At 28.6% G+C, this 16,623-nt stretch overlaps 1 protein-coding gene across 2 annotated transcripts; it reads left to right on the top strand.

Annotated features, from left to right (window-relative positions):
- The first annotated feature begins 5,851 nt into the window (after positions 1-5,851).
- LOC136092195 (axoneme-associated protein mst101(2)-like) lies at positions 5,852-13,558 on the top strand. Of its 2 annotated transcripts, none has more exons than XM_065819944.1 (14): positions 5,852-6,055; positions 6,193-6,295; positions 7,485-7,678; positions 8,161-8,314; positions 8,506-8,588; positions 8,685-8,922; positions 9,615-9,779; positions 9,890-9,984; positions 10,083-10,304; positions 10,717-10,807; positions 10,887-10,978; positions 11,340-11,412; positions 11,613-11,692; positions 11,984-13,558. In XM_065819944.1, exons 1-14 carry the CDS (start codon positions 5,954-5,956, stop codon positions 13,439-13,441), a joined length of 3,150 nt encoding a protein of 1,049 aa, XP_065676016.1. In that variant the 5' UTR covers positions 5,852-5,953; the 3' UTR covers positions 13,442-13,558. The 2 variants fall into 2 exon arrangements, with proteins under 2 accessions (XP_065676016.1, XP_065676015.1); XM_065819943.1 differs by having other exon boundaries at positions 5,865-6,055; positions 10,080-10,304.
- The last annotated feature ends 3,065 nt before the right edge of the window (positions 13,559-16,623 follow it).

Here is a 16,623-nt window from a genome sequence, read left to right as displayed (position 1 = left end):
TTAAATTTGTTTAATAAGTTAAATTATTATCAAATGTCTTCAAAGGAAAGTTATTCGGAATACACAAAGCAATGTAAAAATCAAAATTCATTTTACTTATTATATTATATTATTATTATGTGTGTAAAATGCCGAACATGAATATTACCTTCTATAAATTTTACGAATTACGAATCTTCCTTCTATAAATTTTTTGTTTTTTTTGTTTTTTTTTTGTTTAAAGGTGTGTGTATATATCATATAGTTAATACGTTCTTTATAATGAACACAAGTTAAATGAAGTCCTTCAAGTAGGCAGGTCTGTTTTTAGTCCTTGACGATCTTCGCACGTCAGGCTGCGGTTCAGTCAATAGAGTTTCAGGAATACTTGTAGCTTCTTCTATTTTTTATTGTTTGCTGTTTCCTCATTTGATGAAAGAGGTGTGATAACTGCCGGTAAATCGTATGGTAAAGATAAGTTGCTTATGCTGATATGGTTGTGGTAGCTCGCTGGTTCTAATCAGATGTTTACGATTGCATTGATATACTCTTCCGTACTTATCTACCACGTTGTATGATCTGGGTAGTGTTAGTTTTTCTTTAACTGTCACTTTTTTCCATGTTCCATCTTTTCTCATCCAGGCGGTATTGTTTGCAACGAAATTTGGGAGTTTAGATGCGTTCCGATCATAGTATTGTTTTTGACGATTTCTGGACTTGGTGATCTGACTATAAGCATTTAATGGAACTGCTTATAAGTAAGTCATGGTGGACAGGTGGGGTTGTTCGCGTTCTTATGTTCATGAGAAGTTGGGATGGAGAATAGTCCATACCTGTGAGAGGCATGTAGAGGTATTCTAAAAAACCAAGTACAGGGTTATTGTATTTTTTTAGTATTTTCTTCATAATTTTTACGCTCATTTCACTGAGACCATTCAATTGGGGGTAGTTAGAACTTAATGGAGTGAAGTTTAACCCATATTCTTTTGAGAAGTTAAGAAACTCTACACTGCTGTAGGGGTTGTTATAGGCAATGAGATTTGAAGGTATTCCGTGACGAGTAAAATGGTTTTCATGAACTTGTTAACAAAGAATGCCGTTTTGTTAGGAATGACACTGTTCTCTATAAATTTAGAAAAGTAGTCTATAACAATTACATAGATTTTTCCATGCAACTCATATATGTCTGATCCTACTTTACTCCACGGTAAGTCAAGAATGTCGTGTTGAATGATTTTTTCCTTTTTGTTGTTATTACGGTATTTAAGGCATTTTTTGGCAATTGAGTATTAGATTATCAATATCGTTTGTAAGTCCTGGCCAATAAACAGCACTTCGAGCTCTAGCTTTCGTCTTCATGGTGCTAAGGTGTGAGAAGTGAAGCTGTCTAAATATGAGGGGTCTCATAGCAGTTGGTATAACTATTTTATTTTATTTTAGAATTATTCTCTCTGCTAGGTGTAAGCTGTTTCTTATGGTCCGATGTTTCTTTTCTTCACCGCAAAGCATTTGTCGGCGTCGAGGCCAACCATAAGTTATATAGTTTGTTATTTGAGAGAGCGCAGAATCAAGTTAAGTGTCGTGCTGCAATTGCTTTAGTCTATGTGTTGATATTGGCAAATTTTCAACTAAAGTGTGGACCATAACGTTGCTGTCCTCATTTAGGCTATCATCCTTGTCAAAAATGTTGAGGTGGGCACGTGATAAAGAGTCAGCAATGTATAGATCTTTACCTGGAACATATTTTGCTACAACTTGATATTTTTGGAATCTTATCAGAAGTCTTTTTATATGAGGTGGTACTTCTGACAGCAGCTTGTGCAAGATATATTCAAGAGGTTTGTGATCACTTTCTACGGAGACCTGTCGCTCATAGGTATATTGGGTGAAACGTTCACAAGCAAAAACTATTGCTAAAAGTTCTTTTTCTATCTGGTCATATCTCTGTTCTGCTATGGTTAAACTACGAGAAGTATAGCTGATCGGGTGACCTTCTTGCATAATACAGGCTGCTTACCCATGTGAAGATGCGTCTACCTGAATCTGGACATCATTTGAAGTGTCGAAAATGAGAGTACAGGAGAAGATGAAAGAAACTGTTTAATTTTTTCCATTGCACTGGTATGTTCATGGTTCCATGACCAGAGTATGTCTTTTTTAAATAGCTGGCGGAGGGGAGCTGTTACCTGTTACATATTTGGGATAAATTGTAGCAGATAGTTGACCATTCCTAAGAGCCGTTGCAAATCTGCTTGACTTGTAGGCAATGGGTATGCAGATATGGCTTTAGTTTTTTCAGGATCAATTCTTATGCCTTCATGGCTGATTATGTTACCGAGATATTTGACCTCAGATACTCAAAATTGTATTTTTTTTTTAGGTTGAACCAGATGTTTCTCTCACGAGCTCGTTGTAGGATTTGTTGGAAAATTGTATCATGCTCTGCATCTGTTTTAGTTGCAATAATTAAGTCATCGTGGATAGCCAAAACATTAAGGATATCACCAAAGATTTTCAATCATCTTTGTGCAGCATCTGATGTACATGCTATGCCGAATGGCATGTGGTTGAGTTAGTATCGGTCATAAGGAGTGTTAAATGTGCATAGCTTTGAAGAAGGTTCATCTAGTTTTATATGCCAATAGCAATCAGCCATGTGTATAACAGTGAAAACTTTGTTTTCACTGTTATAGACATGGCTGATTGTTTTGCCGCAAAGTTTGCTAGAGATTTCTTCTGTAGATGGAGTGGTTTTGTATTGTCTTAAAACAGAATTGTTTAGTTCTTTCGGGTCAATACATAATCTTAAGGATCCACCATTTTTTTCTATGATGACCAATGAGTGTACCCAAGGTGTCGCTTTAGAAATTTTTGAGATAACTGTGGCATTTACTAAATGGTCAAGGGTGCTTTTAAGTTTAGGTAGGATATTTATTGGTACTTTCCTTGGTGCATGAATGACTGGGATTGAATTTTTAGCAACTGCGATATGATAGTTTCCTTTAACTAAATCAAGGCCGGTAACAACGTCGCCATAATGTTTTAAAATGTTAGCTTTATCAATTTCAACATCATTAAAGTTTAGTATTTTAAGAGATTTGCAGTTTTCCATTATATAACTTAAATGTTATATTTTTGTTGTTGACTGTAATATTTGCTGTTATATCGATGTTACATTTGCTCTCATAAAATTGATTGTTTTTTCTAGAGTCAGCTCAGTGTCTTGAAGAAGTTGTTCTCTGGCAGCTTTAGAGTCGATACCAAAGACTACTCTGTTACGTATAAGGCTTTCTTCGAGGGTTCCAAACTCGTATGTTTTAGCTTTGTTTTGTAAATCAATCAAGAAGTCATTAAATAGTCTGCTATCTTGCATACATGCATTGAATGAATAACGTTCATAAATTATGTTTTTTTTTGGGTTGAAATAACATTCAAACTTTTGAACTAAGGGTGTTAATTTATCGCTTTCTTCGATTGTGAAGATGAATGTGTTATATACTCTTAAAACGTCTTCGCCAATCATATGAAGGAAAATGGCACATTGGATATCTTCATTTTTCTCATTGACTCCTGAAGCTATTTTATAAAGATTCCATCTCTGCTTCCATTTTCGCCAGTTTTCTGAAACATTGCCATTTAAATTCATTGCCTCTAATGGCCTAAGTTGTTCCATTTTATTTCAAACACAGGTTTACTTCTGGTATCATGTAATATTCTAAGGATAATGTTAGATTAAGAACTACATACAACATAAAGTTTAAGGCGTGCAGGCCGCTATATGTATTTCAAGTAATAATAATAACACGAAGCATGTGTGTAAAATGCCGAACACGAAAATTACAATAATACTTATAAATATTATTAATAAGTTTTATCAAATTAAAAACAAATTTAAAAACAGAGCAGATATAATGAAAGATTCGTATTTTTTTTATTTATTCAAATAATTCAGATTTTGAGATAATTTCTGATAATTTCAAATAATTCCAAGTTTTGCCAAAATTCAGCAAAACATAGACATAAGTTTTGCTGATTTGCCAAAACGTCTTTTTCTTGGCAAATTTTTGATGGTAACCATTTTTTTAATATTTTCTAATGATGTTTCCTACGCTATTTGGCCTAACATTTGCTACTTTAGAAATAATTTCATAACCTTTTCCATCTTTATATTGTTAAAAGATTATTTTCTTTAATCGATTTTTATGTCTTTACATTATGATTAACATACTTTTATCGCTTAAAAATTATTTTAATGAACCAAATTTGTTTTTTTTTTTCAACTAACTCTTACAACAGAAAAATTGTAAAATTCATTTATGCAACTAAATTTCAAAAAAGTAAAAAACCAGTTAACTTTTTTACTACATTTTGCTGCTATCATTCTTGTTCAAATCAAAAGTCTTTGTTAAATAATTGACACGGTCAACAAAATCTCTTCCAGTACTTTCTGAATATACAAGCCATATTCATTGTGTTTGTCATCTAATAACTTTAATGTTAATTTTTTCTGTAGGAGCTTGTGAAAACATTTCAAGAGTCAAATATGGTGGTTGATCTGGATAAATTTTTTCAGATTTATTGAATTTGACATCTTTATTTTGGTTGAATCCGTGGGTAGCAAAAAAGTCAACACAAAAATCATACATAATTCATTTTGCTGGATCTTTATCCTAATTATTGACATGAAGATATTGTAATTTTTAGTCAATTTTGTGATGGTTCGTTCGCTCTCGCAAGTCATTGATGTTGACTGTTTAGATTCATTAGATTAGTTCCTTTTCTTCTTCATTATCAGGAATAAATTATGCAGATTCATTATCAGTTGTACTTGATTTAAATGAAAGAAATCAGTTTTAATTGATAGCCTCTTTATTCTTTTCAAGCTTTTCTTCCGACATTTTCCTATATTGATTACCGTTTACTTGCATGCGATTTTTGAGAGGTTGACATAATCAAGTTCACCGTTTTTTATGAAATGATTCTAAAAAATCCACTTTACTTATTATATTTAATAAAAAAATCAATAAAAATAAATCATAAAAATATAGTAAATATATAAAAATAGTAAAAAAAAAACAACATGTTTCAATCGAGTTTTCTAAAAACAACACATGAAAGCGCTCTAGAACATATCTCCTTGACATCTGTTTATTATGTAGCAGTGGTCTTAAAAGTTTGTTCTTCAAGTCGAATACTTATCATGAATAAATTTGTAAAGGTTATCAAGTATATCTTCAACAAGTTTGTTGAAAAAAACGTGGAAACATTTGAATTTTATAGAAGCTTAAACTTTTAATAAAGATTTTCATGAATATTTAAAAATAAAAATAGATTAAATATAACTTGATAAACAAAAATGCTGGTATTAACAAGGCCAACCACCCGGGTTTTGATGTGGAGGGGCACAATCGTCAATTTTCAAAAAATATCCTTTATTATCTAGAAATTTCTGAAAAATAAAAAATTAAGGGCCTTTAGAAAAAAAGTGCACCCCCCCTCCTCCTTGGTGTCGTCGGCCCTGATTAAATTAAGGTTAAAAAAATGTTTTCTTGATGTAAAAATTTTTTCTGGTATTCATTTAGTTCATTTCATACTATTTGAGTATAATTTGCTTCAAAATTAGATTAAATGGATAAATATAGGTATTAAGCCATACACTAAAAAAAAACACATAAATAAATTGAAACCACAAGGTTGCCAAAAAAAAATTTGCCGCCCTTAAATATTTGCCTTCCTAGGCCTGAAAATATTTAGTAAATACAATGTATTACTATAAAAAAATATACTGTAAATACAATGAATCTTTTTGTATGACGTCAAATTATCAGGAAACGTCAAATTGGAACGAAAACTTTTATGCAAAAGTTATTGAGTTTTTTGAAGTTAGTTTTGAATCATAGCAGATTGGATTTATCATAAATCGAAGAAAAAAAAAATTTTACGTTTAATATATAATTTATATATAAAACAAACAATGAAATTGTTTTTTAAAAGTCGCGCTAAAAAGCATTCCGAATTTTTAAAAGGTTTTGGACCTAAAACCGAATCGGAAGTAACACTTTCATTTTCAGAAGAAGTAAGTTACACATTTTTTTTTATTCTATTTTTTTATTTTTAATATTAACTTAATTTAATTAACCAATGTTACTTCAATCTTTTTAATTTATTTAAAATGCATAACTTTTTCACTTTTAATATTTTTATTTATCTTAGATTTCATTTAAAAATGATAAGAATTCAGAGGAATTTTATTCAACATCCTCTCTCGAAAAAGAAAAGTTCCTTAGAGCTGATCTAAACAGCTCTTCTAAAAACGGTAAAAAAATAATTATTTGTCTAAGCATTTTATTTCTTTTCTTCATAAACTTTACTTCAATTTTTTTATAATAAGCAGGGACCCTTTAAAGCTAAATTAGTTAAAGATTGGGTAAACTCAAGTCCCATTTATTTCAAACATAACTGTACAGTGTACCTTGTAAACTATAATTTTCAATCTCCTTAATAATAAAATAGAGTGAACCCGTAAGTTATTATCTCCATTACACTAAGGAAGAGTGAACCAGTCAATCTTAACCTATGTTGTACAAATGAAAATGAAAAGTTTGAATGGATTAATGCTTTATTTAAATACAACAAAGAAGAAGCAAAAATGTTTTAAGGCATCGAAAAAAATCTTTGGTATCAAATTAAATATAAGTATATTTTTATTCAAATTAAATATAATTATAATAATAATGTTTTATATATTGAAAATATAATGACAATATAAAAATATACGGAGTTCTTCCCAATAAATAAAAGTTTTAATTGTTGGAGTTATTCTTTTTTCATTAAAAATTTAAAAAGTGAATTTTTTCACTTTTTAAGTTTTTGACAAAAGAAATAATTTCACAAAAGAAAAAATTGGAATGAAAAAACTCGATCATGTTTTTTTTTTTTTTTCTTGTGAACTGTAGTAAGTCTTTTATCAATAAATGCTAACTAAGTGTGTACGATGATAACGTTGTACTGAGGGTTCGTGGTTAGCCAAGTTCGAAATATTCTTGATATGAAATATTTTCATAACGGCATAAAAAAAGTTTCGTTTTTCATTTTCTGAAAATTATAATGCAAAAATTTTAGAAAATTGCAACCTTATGTAAATATTGTAAATATATATATAACTAAAAATGCAACATTTATAATGAAAACAACCTTTTCAACTTGCTACAATAAGTTTAACAACCCCACAATTCCCTCCACCCACTCTACGACTAAAGAAAGAGTACGCCTTCCAAACCCTCTTTTCAGTATACCTACTATAATTATTCTTCGCCACCATCACCACCACTGAATCTTGGATTCGCTCATGGGTTTTTTTTACATTCTTACAAGCTAGGTATAAAAGAACTATTTTATTTATATAAAGAAATATACCATTATAGTTTTACTTAGAATTGTTTTATTATTAACTTTTATTATTATTTTCAATAAATTTTCTAAGTACTTCATAACCATTTTTTTAGGGGTTGACGTAAGTGAGAGCGACGACGACAGTTTTAAATCTTTAAATGAAAAATTAAAAAATACAAAATATTGTGTAAAAAAAACACCAACACTAACACCCGTTCAACTTGTAAAAGAACCTAAAAAAAAATGGACAGAAAAAATTAAGAAAAAGTTTCAAACAAAGAAAAAGTTTTCAAACAAAGAAAATATGGTAAAATTTTTCATTAAAGTATACAATAGTTCAAACTTTTACTTCATAAGTTGAAAGTATTTTTATTGTATAAGTTGAGAAAAAGTAACGCGTATAATAGGCTAAAATAAAAAATGCTTTTCAACCGAACATAATGTGCTGAAAAGACAATCGCGGATGTAAAAAGACATAACATGTTAAAATACAAAAATATTTTTAATAGAATTGCGTAATTTAATAGACAAACCGTATTTTTTCATGGCACTTTTAAAATGCTAACATTTTTTACTTAACATGGTCTTTGCCTTATTTACAGAGTTTTGGAAGTAATATTATTAAATAAATTTATTTTTCTTTTAACTAACAATTATCTCCATTAATTTTGGTTATTTAAACGAAAAAATAATTTTTTTTGTCTGAACAACAAAAAAATATTATCAAAATTTAAAAGTTCGTTACATCAGTTCGTACTCAAATGTTATTGCAATATAATTTAAATTTAGGAACATAAAGAGTTCAGCCCAAATTTACTAGATGTGAACTCTACTCCACAGCCATTATCTGTGAGCTCTACTCCACAGTCGTTATCTGATTCCATTTGTAATGAAAGCATAGAGGAGGACCAGAGTATATTTTCCAAATCTGACTTGTTAAATGGTTTGTTTTTTTATATGTAATAATGTAAAATAAAGTTTTGTGACATGGATATAAAATTTATGCACACACACAAAACCGTAGGCTAGCCTAAACCTCCAAATGAGGAAGAGGTAGGATAGCGAATTTTAGGGGCCCATTTACAAATTTAGGAGCTCTTTTGCAAACTCATATACAAAATTTTATTATTTTAGATCAAGAGATAATAATATCTGATGCTACTTTACAAAATACAGGCTGCACAGAAAAGTACACAGCAAATGATAGCATTACATGGGTATACCTTGATGCAAAAAATACAAACATACTTAAAATTTTTTTAAATTTTAAAAACGTTTACATTTTTCAACATTAATAAATTTTTTAATGTTAGTTAAAAAACGAATGCACATTCGACCTGACCTGGGAAAACAAGAAACCTTCAAAAAGTTGGGAAATCAAAAAACCTTCAAAATTAAATCTTGTGAGTGAACAACCAGTGCAACCAATAGGTCTTATATTATATGAAGATGATGTGCCTATGTCAACCATAAAAACTCTTTTAAACGAAAAAGAATTAAAAGAAAAGCGACAAAAAGAATTAGAATATATTGATCAGGAAGCACTCAATAGTTTGTTATATTTCAGAACCTTTTTTTAATTTTAATTTTCATTATTTGCTCTTGAAACTTTTTATAAATAAAGGGCAAGATTTTCACTTTTGCTTTTTTATATAAAAATGTAATGTTCATAGTCCCTTACTGTTCCCTCTAAAAATTGTCGTGCAAAAAGTTTCCTAGATCAGAATAGTTTTATCCATCTATTTACTTAGGGATCATCCATAAGTTACGCAACGCTAAACTTATTTTAAAAATAGAAGTTGGAAATCATTTGCTCTTTTGCTCGGAGATTTTCATCGAACTTAAAGGGCTGTTTTTATTTTTTTTTAATTAAAGACTCTGCAAAAGAAAACTTTTGATCTTTTTTGTTTTGTTTTTTAGTTAAATTTAGCGTTGCATAAATTATAGACAATCCCAAAGATGTTTGTGATATCTGGTGAAAGTTTAAAATTTTATTATCAAAATTTGTTTCTTTTTTTACTATAAAAAATTTTTTTTTATAGTAAAAAAAGAAATTTGTTTTTTGACTATAAAAAAAATTTCATTTTTTACTATACATTTTTATCATAATAAATTACTAATTAAAAAAACAATTAGTATAATATTGAATAACTTAAAATATTTTTATAATTTTTACAAAGTAAATGCAGATCATGTAAAATATTCAAGATTTTACATTTTTGAATCTTGTTTTTTAATTCAAGGAGATGGGATTTTTGTACCAAAATCGTCATGCCAAGATCTTACATTTTTTCCAACAACTTCTAACCACCTGCAATCAACCACGACTTCTAACCACCTGCAAACATCCACAAATGAAATAAAGTTGTTATCGTGTTCAAAGAAATGCTTAAATGAATCACTGCAAAGTTTGTAAATTTCAAAAAAAATATTTTTCAAGATTATTTGTTAAGAATATTTTTAAGGTTAATTATTCATGAATAAATTAACATATATTTTCATGTAATTTTTATTCAAGGTAAGAAAATCACAATTCCTAAAGCGAATATTACATTTTGTAAACCAAATGTAACGAATATAAAAGAAACAAGCTTTATAGAATCCTTTTCATCGGTAATTTCTAAATTTTATAGATTCATGAATGCATATTTATAAAAATCATAATTTTTAAAAAATATAAAACATTTTAAATAATTTTTTTTGTTAAGCAGGAGGAAAATGAATGCCGACAAAATCAAAAAGTCGAAATAAAAACCAAATATAACTATAGCGGACATTCATTGCAACCAATAAATGTTGACCATGTTGGAGGTTCAAACCAGAAACATACTCTATTCTCACCAAACCTTCCGGCATGTACAAAAAACAATACGTTGACTCAACCTTATGCTATGAAAACAAGCAACTGTAATACAAATGAGCACAGTCAATGGGTAACTTGTTTAATAATGTGATTATAGACCAATGCTTACGTCGTTATAATGTAAAAACATGATAAAATAAGAATTTTTCAAGATTTGACCAGACCATGTAGCGTTTATTAAGTTTAACACTATCTTTTCAAATTAAATAAATTTTTTATTAAAATCTAATGATATTATAAAAATCAAGTTTTGGTAATTAAACCTGAAAACACCCATCTGGGTTTTTCTAATTTTCCATCAGTTTAACTTACCAATAAGAAAAGTTAGTACTTTTACTCATAAATGATATGTATATATATGTCTATTTTGTGTTAAGAATGTTTCATTGGTTAGTATTTTTGTAAATCAACTCAATATCAATTTCAAAATAAATAAAAAACTCATTAATATTTTATATTAGAAAATTGTGTTTTGAATTAAGGTGGAAAACAAATACTCTAACATATCAAAGTATGGTCAATTGAAGACGTCTGGAAATAAGAAAAAAGTTTCGTTTGTTGAATCTCATAAAAGTTTGTTACTTTATTTTTTAATTACTTCTAATGAATAAATTTTTTGTAGGAGATTTTCTTACATTACTATTTATTTAAGATGTGGAAACTTCGATTCCTGAAGTAATGAATTCGAGTGTTTTATTTTGTACACCAAGTGAAAATGAAAGTTTGACACAAAGTACTTTATTGGTAATGCTGTTTATTAGTTTATATATATATATATATATATATATATATATATATATATATATATATATATATATATATATATATATATATATATATATATATATATGGTATTATAAACATGTTTAATTAAATACCATATATATATATATATATATGGTATTAAATTAAACATCTAGGAAAATTATTTCGTACTAAATCTGTGCATTTTTTTTATATATATTTATTTGTGTTCTATATATTTATTTGTACTATAGTGACAAATTTTATATAATATATATTTTTTTCTATAATTTAGTTGAATATATTTTGACTATAAACTAAGCATAAGAAAATTTAAAATAAAATTTAAATATAAATTTAGATGGAAAACGAGTTCAAACCCTATGCTTCTTTAGACGATTTAAAAAATGTTGTTGGCGCTAAATCACTCCAAAGTTTGTTTGTTTGTTTTTACTACCTTTTTGTTATTTAGATATATGCTTTAGATTTTGTTTTATACTATTTTCTAATTACAATTTGTGATTCAAAATTACAATTTGTGGTTCGTTTATTTTTTTGTTGGTTTTAATGCAAAACTTTATCATATAGATATAAATGTGTAAAAACTAAATACAAATTTTTAATTGTTTTTCAGAAAACATCAGTAACATGGATAAAAGCTCATTATTTTCAGCTTATAATTTGGGAAAGAATATTGAAAAAAAAGACTCACCGGTAAATTATGTTGTTTAAAATTTATCTGTATGTACCAAAATGTATTTATCAGTAAGTTTGGTATACTTATAATTTACATGTTAAAAGCCTGTTTTATATACACACCGATCTCATTTCGATCTCTGGATCAAATATATTTATGGATTAAACAATGAATACCATCAACAATTTTAGTTTAAAAAATCACTAATATTTCCTAATAAATCTAAAAAACACAAGGTTGACCCCGCTAATATAAAATGATATACTTAAAATGACATCATATTTAAAAATAATGCAACTTTCCTCTAGAATTTCAACGCTAAAGATGATTTAATTTCATTGCTCAACGATAAAGAAAGAGTAGCTGATGAAATTATGAAATTGAAGTGCAAAACTGCTGACCTAAAGAAAGTGGCAAAAGAAAGAACTGCTGACCAAAAGCGTATTAAAAAACAAGAGTTGGCCAAGCGTCACTTGGAAAAAAAAGAAGTCAAAAAGTGCGAAAAAGTCAAGAAACAAAATGCTCAAGCTCGTGCCAAGTTGGAGATGGAAATTGCAAAATATGCTGAAGAAAAATTGAAAGCAGATAATAAAGAAAATGAACCAGAATTGTGGGAAAAATCTAAACTTTGTGATAACCAATTTAAAAAGTCCAACGACGTTCAAAGCAACTACAACGCTTCAGACGAACTTTTAGATAAAATTACTGACGAACTAATCAATCGACTTTCCTTCAACCAACTCATAAAAGAGTATAAACTTTTAAAGACAAGTTTAAAAGATGTCCATCGAAAAAAAATTGCAAATATTCAGACAATATACACATTGCAAAAAAAAACTATAGAATACGAGCAAGCATTTCGGGAATTACTTCAAAAAATTCAACTCTTGAAAAAGAAACACGGCTATAAAGAGGAACTTTTTGAAATAAAAAAAAATATAGAAATAGAAAAAACGAAAAAAAGAAAAGAAAAGAAAGAAAAGAAATTTTCTATAAATGAGTTTAATGTATTGAATCAATCTGATCCGCCATCGGAATCCAGAAAAAATTGGATAAATTCGATCTTGAAAAAAATCTCAGTTAAAGATTTTGTAATGAAAAAACAAATAAAAAACTTTAGAAAAAATAAACAGTTAAAAAATGCTAAACAAGAACGACTTGAATATAACGACGGAGAACACTTATTTAAGTCAATCTCTGAATCTCCACTTGATAACCTTTCGAAGAGATTGAAAGACGCAAGGACTTTAGCCAGTTTTAAGTTATTTCAAACTATAGAAAACCATGGTTTTATTTCCCCAGAAAAAAAAATCTCAAGAGTTAAAAAACATTCGCACAAAAAGAGAAAACCAGTAAAATCACATTTTCAAAACTCAGCATTTAGAAGGGGAAAAAATTCGAATAATTACATTACTCGGTTAAACTCTACTCAACAAAAATCACGAGAAAATAATCAAAAAAAGAAAAAAAAGCTAACAAGCAAAAAAATCATTTCTAAACTAATGTATGATTTAGAAAGTGAAAAAGTTGGAAGAACAAATGCCGAAAAAGAGACAGTGCAGCTTAAAAAGAAATGTAAAAAATATTATAAAAATGCCGTAGTCCTAAAGCAAAAGTTGATTAATGAAAAAAAAAAATTAAAACTTTACAAAGAAAATAAGAAGTCCTTCAACGCCCAGAACCAGTCTAAAAAATTGCCTATAGAAACGCCTAACTACATGTCAATGGCTTTTGATACTATAGATAAATATATCGGGAAATCATAAAAAGTTTGACAAAATTTTTCATGATACGTTTGATCAGGCATAATGAGTCAATATACAAAACATAAGCTATTAGCAAACATGTTACAAGCCAGTCAGCAAACTAGTTACAAGCCATTATATAAACCATGAATTATATTAGCATTTATGTCTTGCCTTAAATAAATAAATGTTTTTTTTATTTTCTAATTTTTGTAAAATTTTATAAGTAAATAGTATGTTGAAATAATAGAAAAAAGAGTTTTTATTAAATATGCGTTCGTGTGTGTGTGTGTGTGTGTGTGTGTGTGTGTGTGTGTGTGTGTGTGTGTGAGTGTGTGTGTGTGTGTGTGTGTGTGTGTGTGTGTGTGTATTTGTGTGTGCGTGTGTGCATTTCGTGCATTCTGCTAAATATATAGCTTTTTCGGATAGTGTGCATAAAAAAAGTTATAGCCTTAAAAAAATCAATTTATATAAAATAAAGTTCTATGATTAAATATGAGTGTGAGTTTACGTATTTCAGAAATCATTTATATGTTAATATATGACATTTATATACATTTTGATGAGAAAGTGCTAAACCAGGCACTTCCATGCTGAAAGAAAAGAAACTCGTGTGTCCGATCATTCATCTATATTGAACTTCAATTTGTGAACACTATCTTTGAACGGTTTGACTTATTAAGCGCTTATGGCCTCTAAAAGTAGCGTATTCCATACATTGGCAATGCAATTAGTGAAGATATTGAATCTTTCTTTGCAGATTTTTACCCTTTGACGTTCAAGTCGAAGATAATGTCCACACAAATTGTATTTGGAAATCGATGTTGCAATGAACTTTAGAGTTTTCAAAAATGATTTGATCAATACCTTTTAAAAGTTTAAACTGTTGAATTAGATCACCTCTAACTCTCCTTCTTTAAGTGTAGTTAAGCCAAGATGATTGTGTTTTTCTTCATATGGCAAGTGCTTTATTTTCGTGAATGTTTTTTAGGATTTATCCTGTACTTGCTCTAGAATAGCAATGTCTTTTTCCTTGTGTGGTGACCAAGCCTGGATGGCAAATTATGTAAGCAAAACCATCCAAAATGAAGTTATCAATGTAATAAGCAGTAAAATTGAAAATAACATGAAAGAACGATTAAAATACGGAAAGTCTTTTTCTGTAATTTTTGACTGTACTCCAGACATCAGTCATAAGGAACAAATGTCTCTTAGATTCAGATATGTTTCAGCTGGTACATTACCAGCTTCCAGCGCCAGTTTATATAAACTGTGCGTATGTTATAATTATAATTTCATATTGGAAGATACTGCCAAAATTTGTCCCAAAACTCTTACATTTTTTGGTATTCTTCAACGTCTGTGTGTTTTGTTTTTGACATCTACACAATGATTGCTGGTGTTTCTCAAATATGCGAGAGTACTTACTGAAAAAAAAATTTTTAATACCATGTGGGAATGTCAAATTCAGTTTTAAAGCAGTAAGACTCCAAATAGGTAAATTTTACGTTAACATTTAAATAAGGCAAAAACACTCGCAGAAGATCAAGAAACAAGTCCAGAATTTTAAAATAAACGACTCCGGAAACAAAAACATTATTTTAATTACAAAAGTAACGGTGAGCCTATTATAGACCCTTTAAATACATTCAAGATATCTTTTTTTATGTTAGTTTTAGATAAAGCTAAACAATCACTAGATAATTGTTTTGAATAATTAAAAAATCATAATTTATTTGGAATTTTTAGGAAGATTTTAAAATAACAAAAAAGAAGAACTAAAAAAACATGTAGCAGGTTTAGAAACTGCTCTGACAGATTTTAAGATTATACAAACGGGTACATCTAATGATACTGTGAAGCTGGAAGCAGGATAAAACGGTAGTATGTCACTTGAAAAAATGGAGGCACTAAAATCTATTCTTTTATCAAAATAGTCCCAAAAATTATTCAAAGTGTTTTAATTTTTATCTGAGAATGACAGAGCTACGGCATTTCCAAGCCTATTTATATCCATTCACGTATACTTAACGATTAAGTGATTGTTGCTTCTGAAGTGAGATTTTTCTAGATTTAAACTTTAAAAAATTTATGATCAACAATAACACTGGATTAAACAGGTTAAACAGGTTTAGCGATCATGTTGAGTGAAAATCAAGAAGCAAGACAGATGGATTTGCAAACTACTGTACAAGATTTTTCTGAGAAAAAACTTAGAAATATGTCGAACATCAGTATTGTCTATGTATTCCTAGGTAATATAAATATAATTCTATAGATTTATATTTAATAGTTTTCAGTTAAATTTATTCATTAACTTATATAAAACTTTCGTGATAAAAGAAATTAAAACGTCTTGATTTTATTTAATAGAATATAGTGATATTATTGAGTTTTTAAATATTTATTAATAAGCACAATTTTACTCTTGTACATTAGTATTCTTCACCCCCTCCTTTTTTTTTATGTTTTCATTTAAGGGCCCCGCAAACTAAACCTGCATCAGGCTTGGCGCCTGCTCTATTCGGGACTGCTTAAACTTGAAGAATAAACAAAAATTACTGAATGTAAGCAAGTATGCAAAATGGTCGCAAAAAAAGCTAATGAAGAGCAAAGTAATTTTTTTTTTTTTTTTTTTTGTGGTTAGTAATACCACCAAAAAAAAAAAAAAATGCTTTACTTATTTTTTGTTTTTCAAAATTCATTCGAGAACTTTTAGTAAGTTATTTTTCATTAAGTAGCATATTTGTAAAAAAAAATGGTCTGAAAAAAAATATTTAAGGGTCGCATAGGACTGAAATAATATGTTACTAATGTAAAAAATTGCCTACAATAATGATAAAAAGCAAATTATACGCTATTTAAGTTCACCTTTCTTCCTTTAAGAGACACCCATTATCAATGGTTCTCAACAATATAAAGTGCGTATTGTAGCTGCTTCAGATGTTTGACTTCAGCTTGACTCCTCGTTCAGCGCATTCATTAACCACTTCTAAAAACTCGACTACTTTCTTAACGAAATGAAAGTCCTCCATCTTTGTCAAATGTTATAGTTGTAACCAATCCATTTATTCATGTTTCATTTTAAGTTAATCAAACAGTAGCCAGGAATTTGTCCCAATCAGCAACACAAAATTAATAATTTTATCCAGTTTGATTTTTCCAAAGTTATTGGTTTTCCAGGTTTGATTTGTTTCTTTCTT

The sequence above is a fragment of the Hydra vulgaris genome, chromosome 15, assembly GCF_038396675.1.
Source record: "Hydra vulgaris chromosome 15, alternate assembly HydraT2T_AEP".
Taxonomy (NCBI): domain Eukaryota; kingdom Metazoa; phylum Cnidaria; class Hydrozoa; order Anthoathecata; family Hydridae; genus Hydra; species Hydra vulgaris.
This window is presented reverse-complemented; position numbering and strand designations above follow the sequence as displayed.

Bases quoted from the DNA above. Each gene is read 5' to 3' on its own strand.
- LOC136092195 (XM_065819943.1), top strand. From the start codon at position 5,954: ATGAAATTGTTTTTTAAAAGTCGCGCTAAAAAGCATTCCGAATTTTTA. The intron at 10,305-10,716 runs GTAACTTGTTTA...TTTTGAATTAAG, and splicing joins CAAATGAGCACAGTCAATGG to GTGGAAAACAAATACTCTAA. The intron at 10,979-11,339 runs GTAATGCTGTTT...ATATAAATTTAG, and splicing joins TGACACAAAGTACTTTATTG to ATGGAAAACGAGTTCAAACC.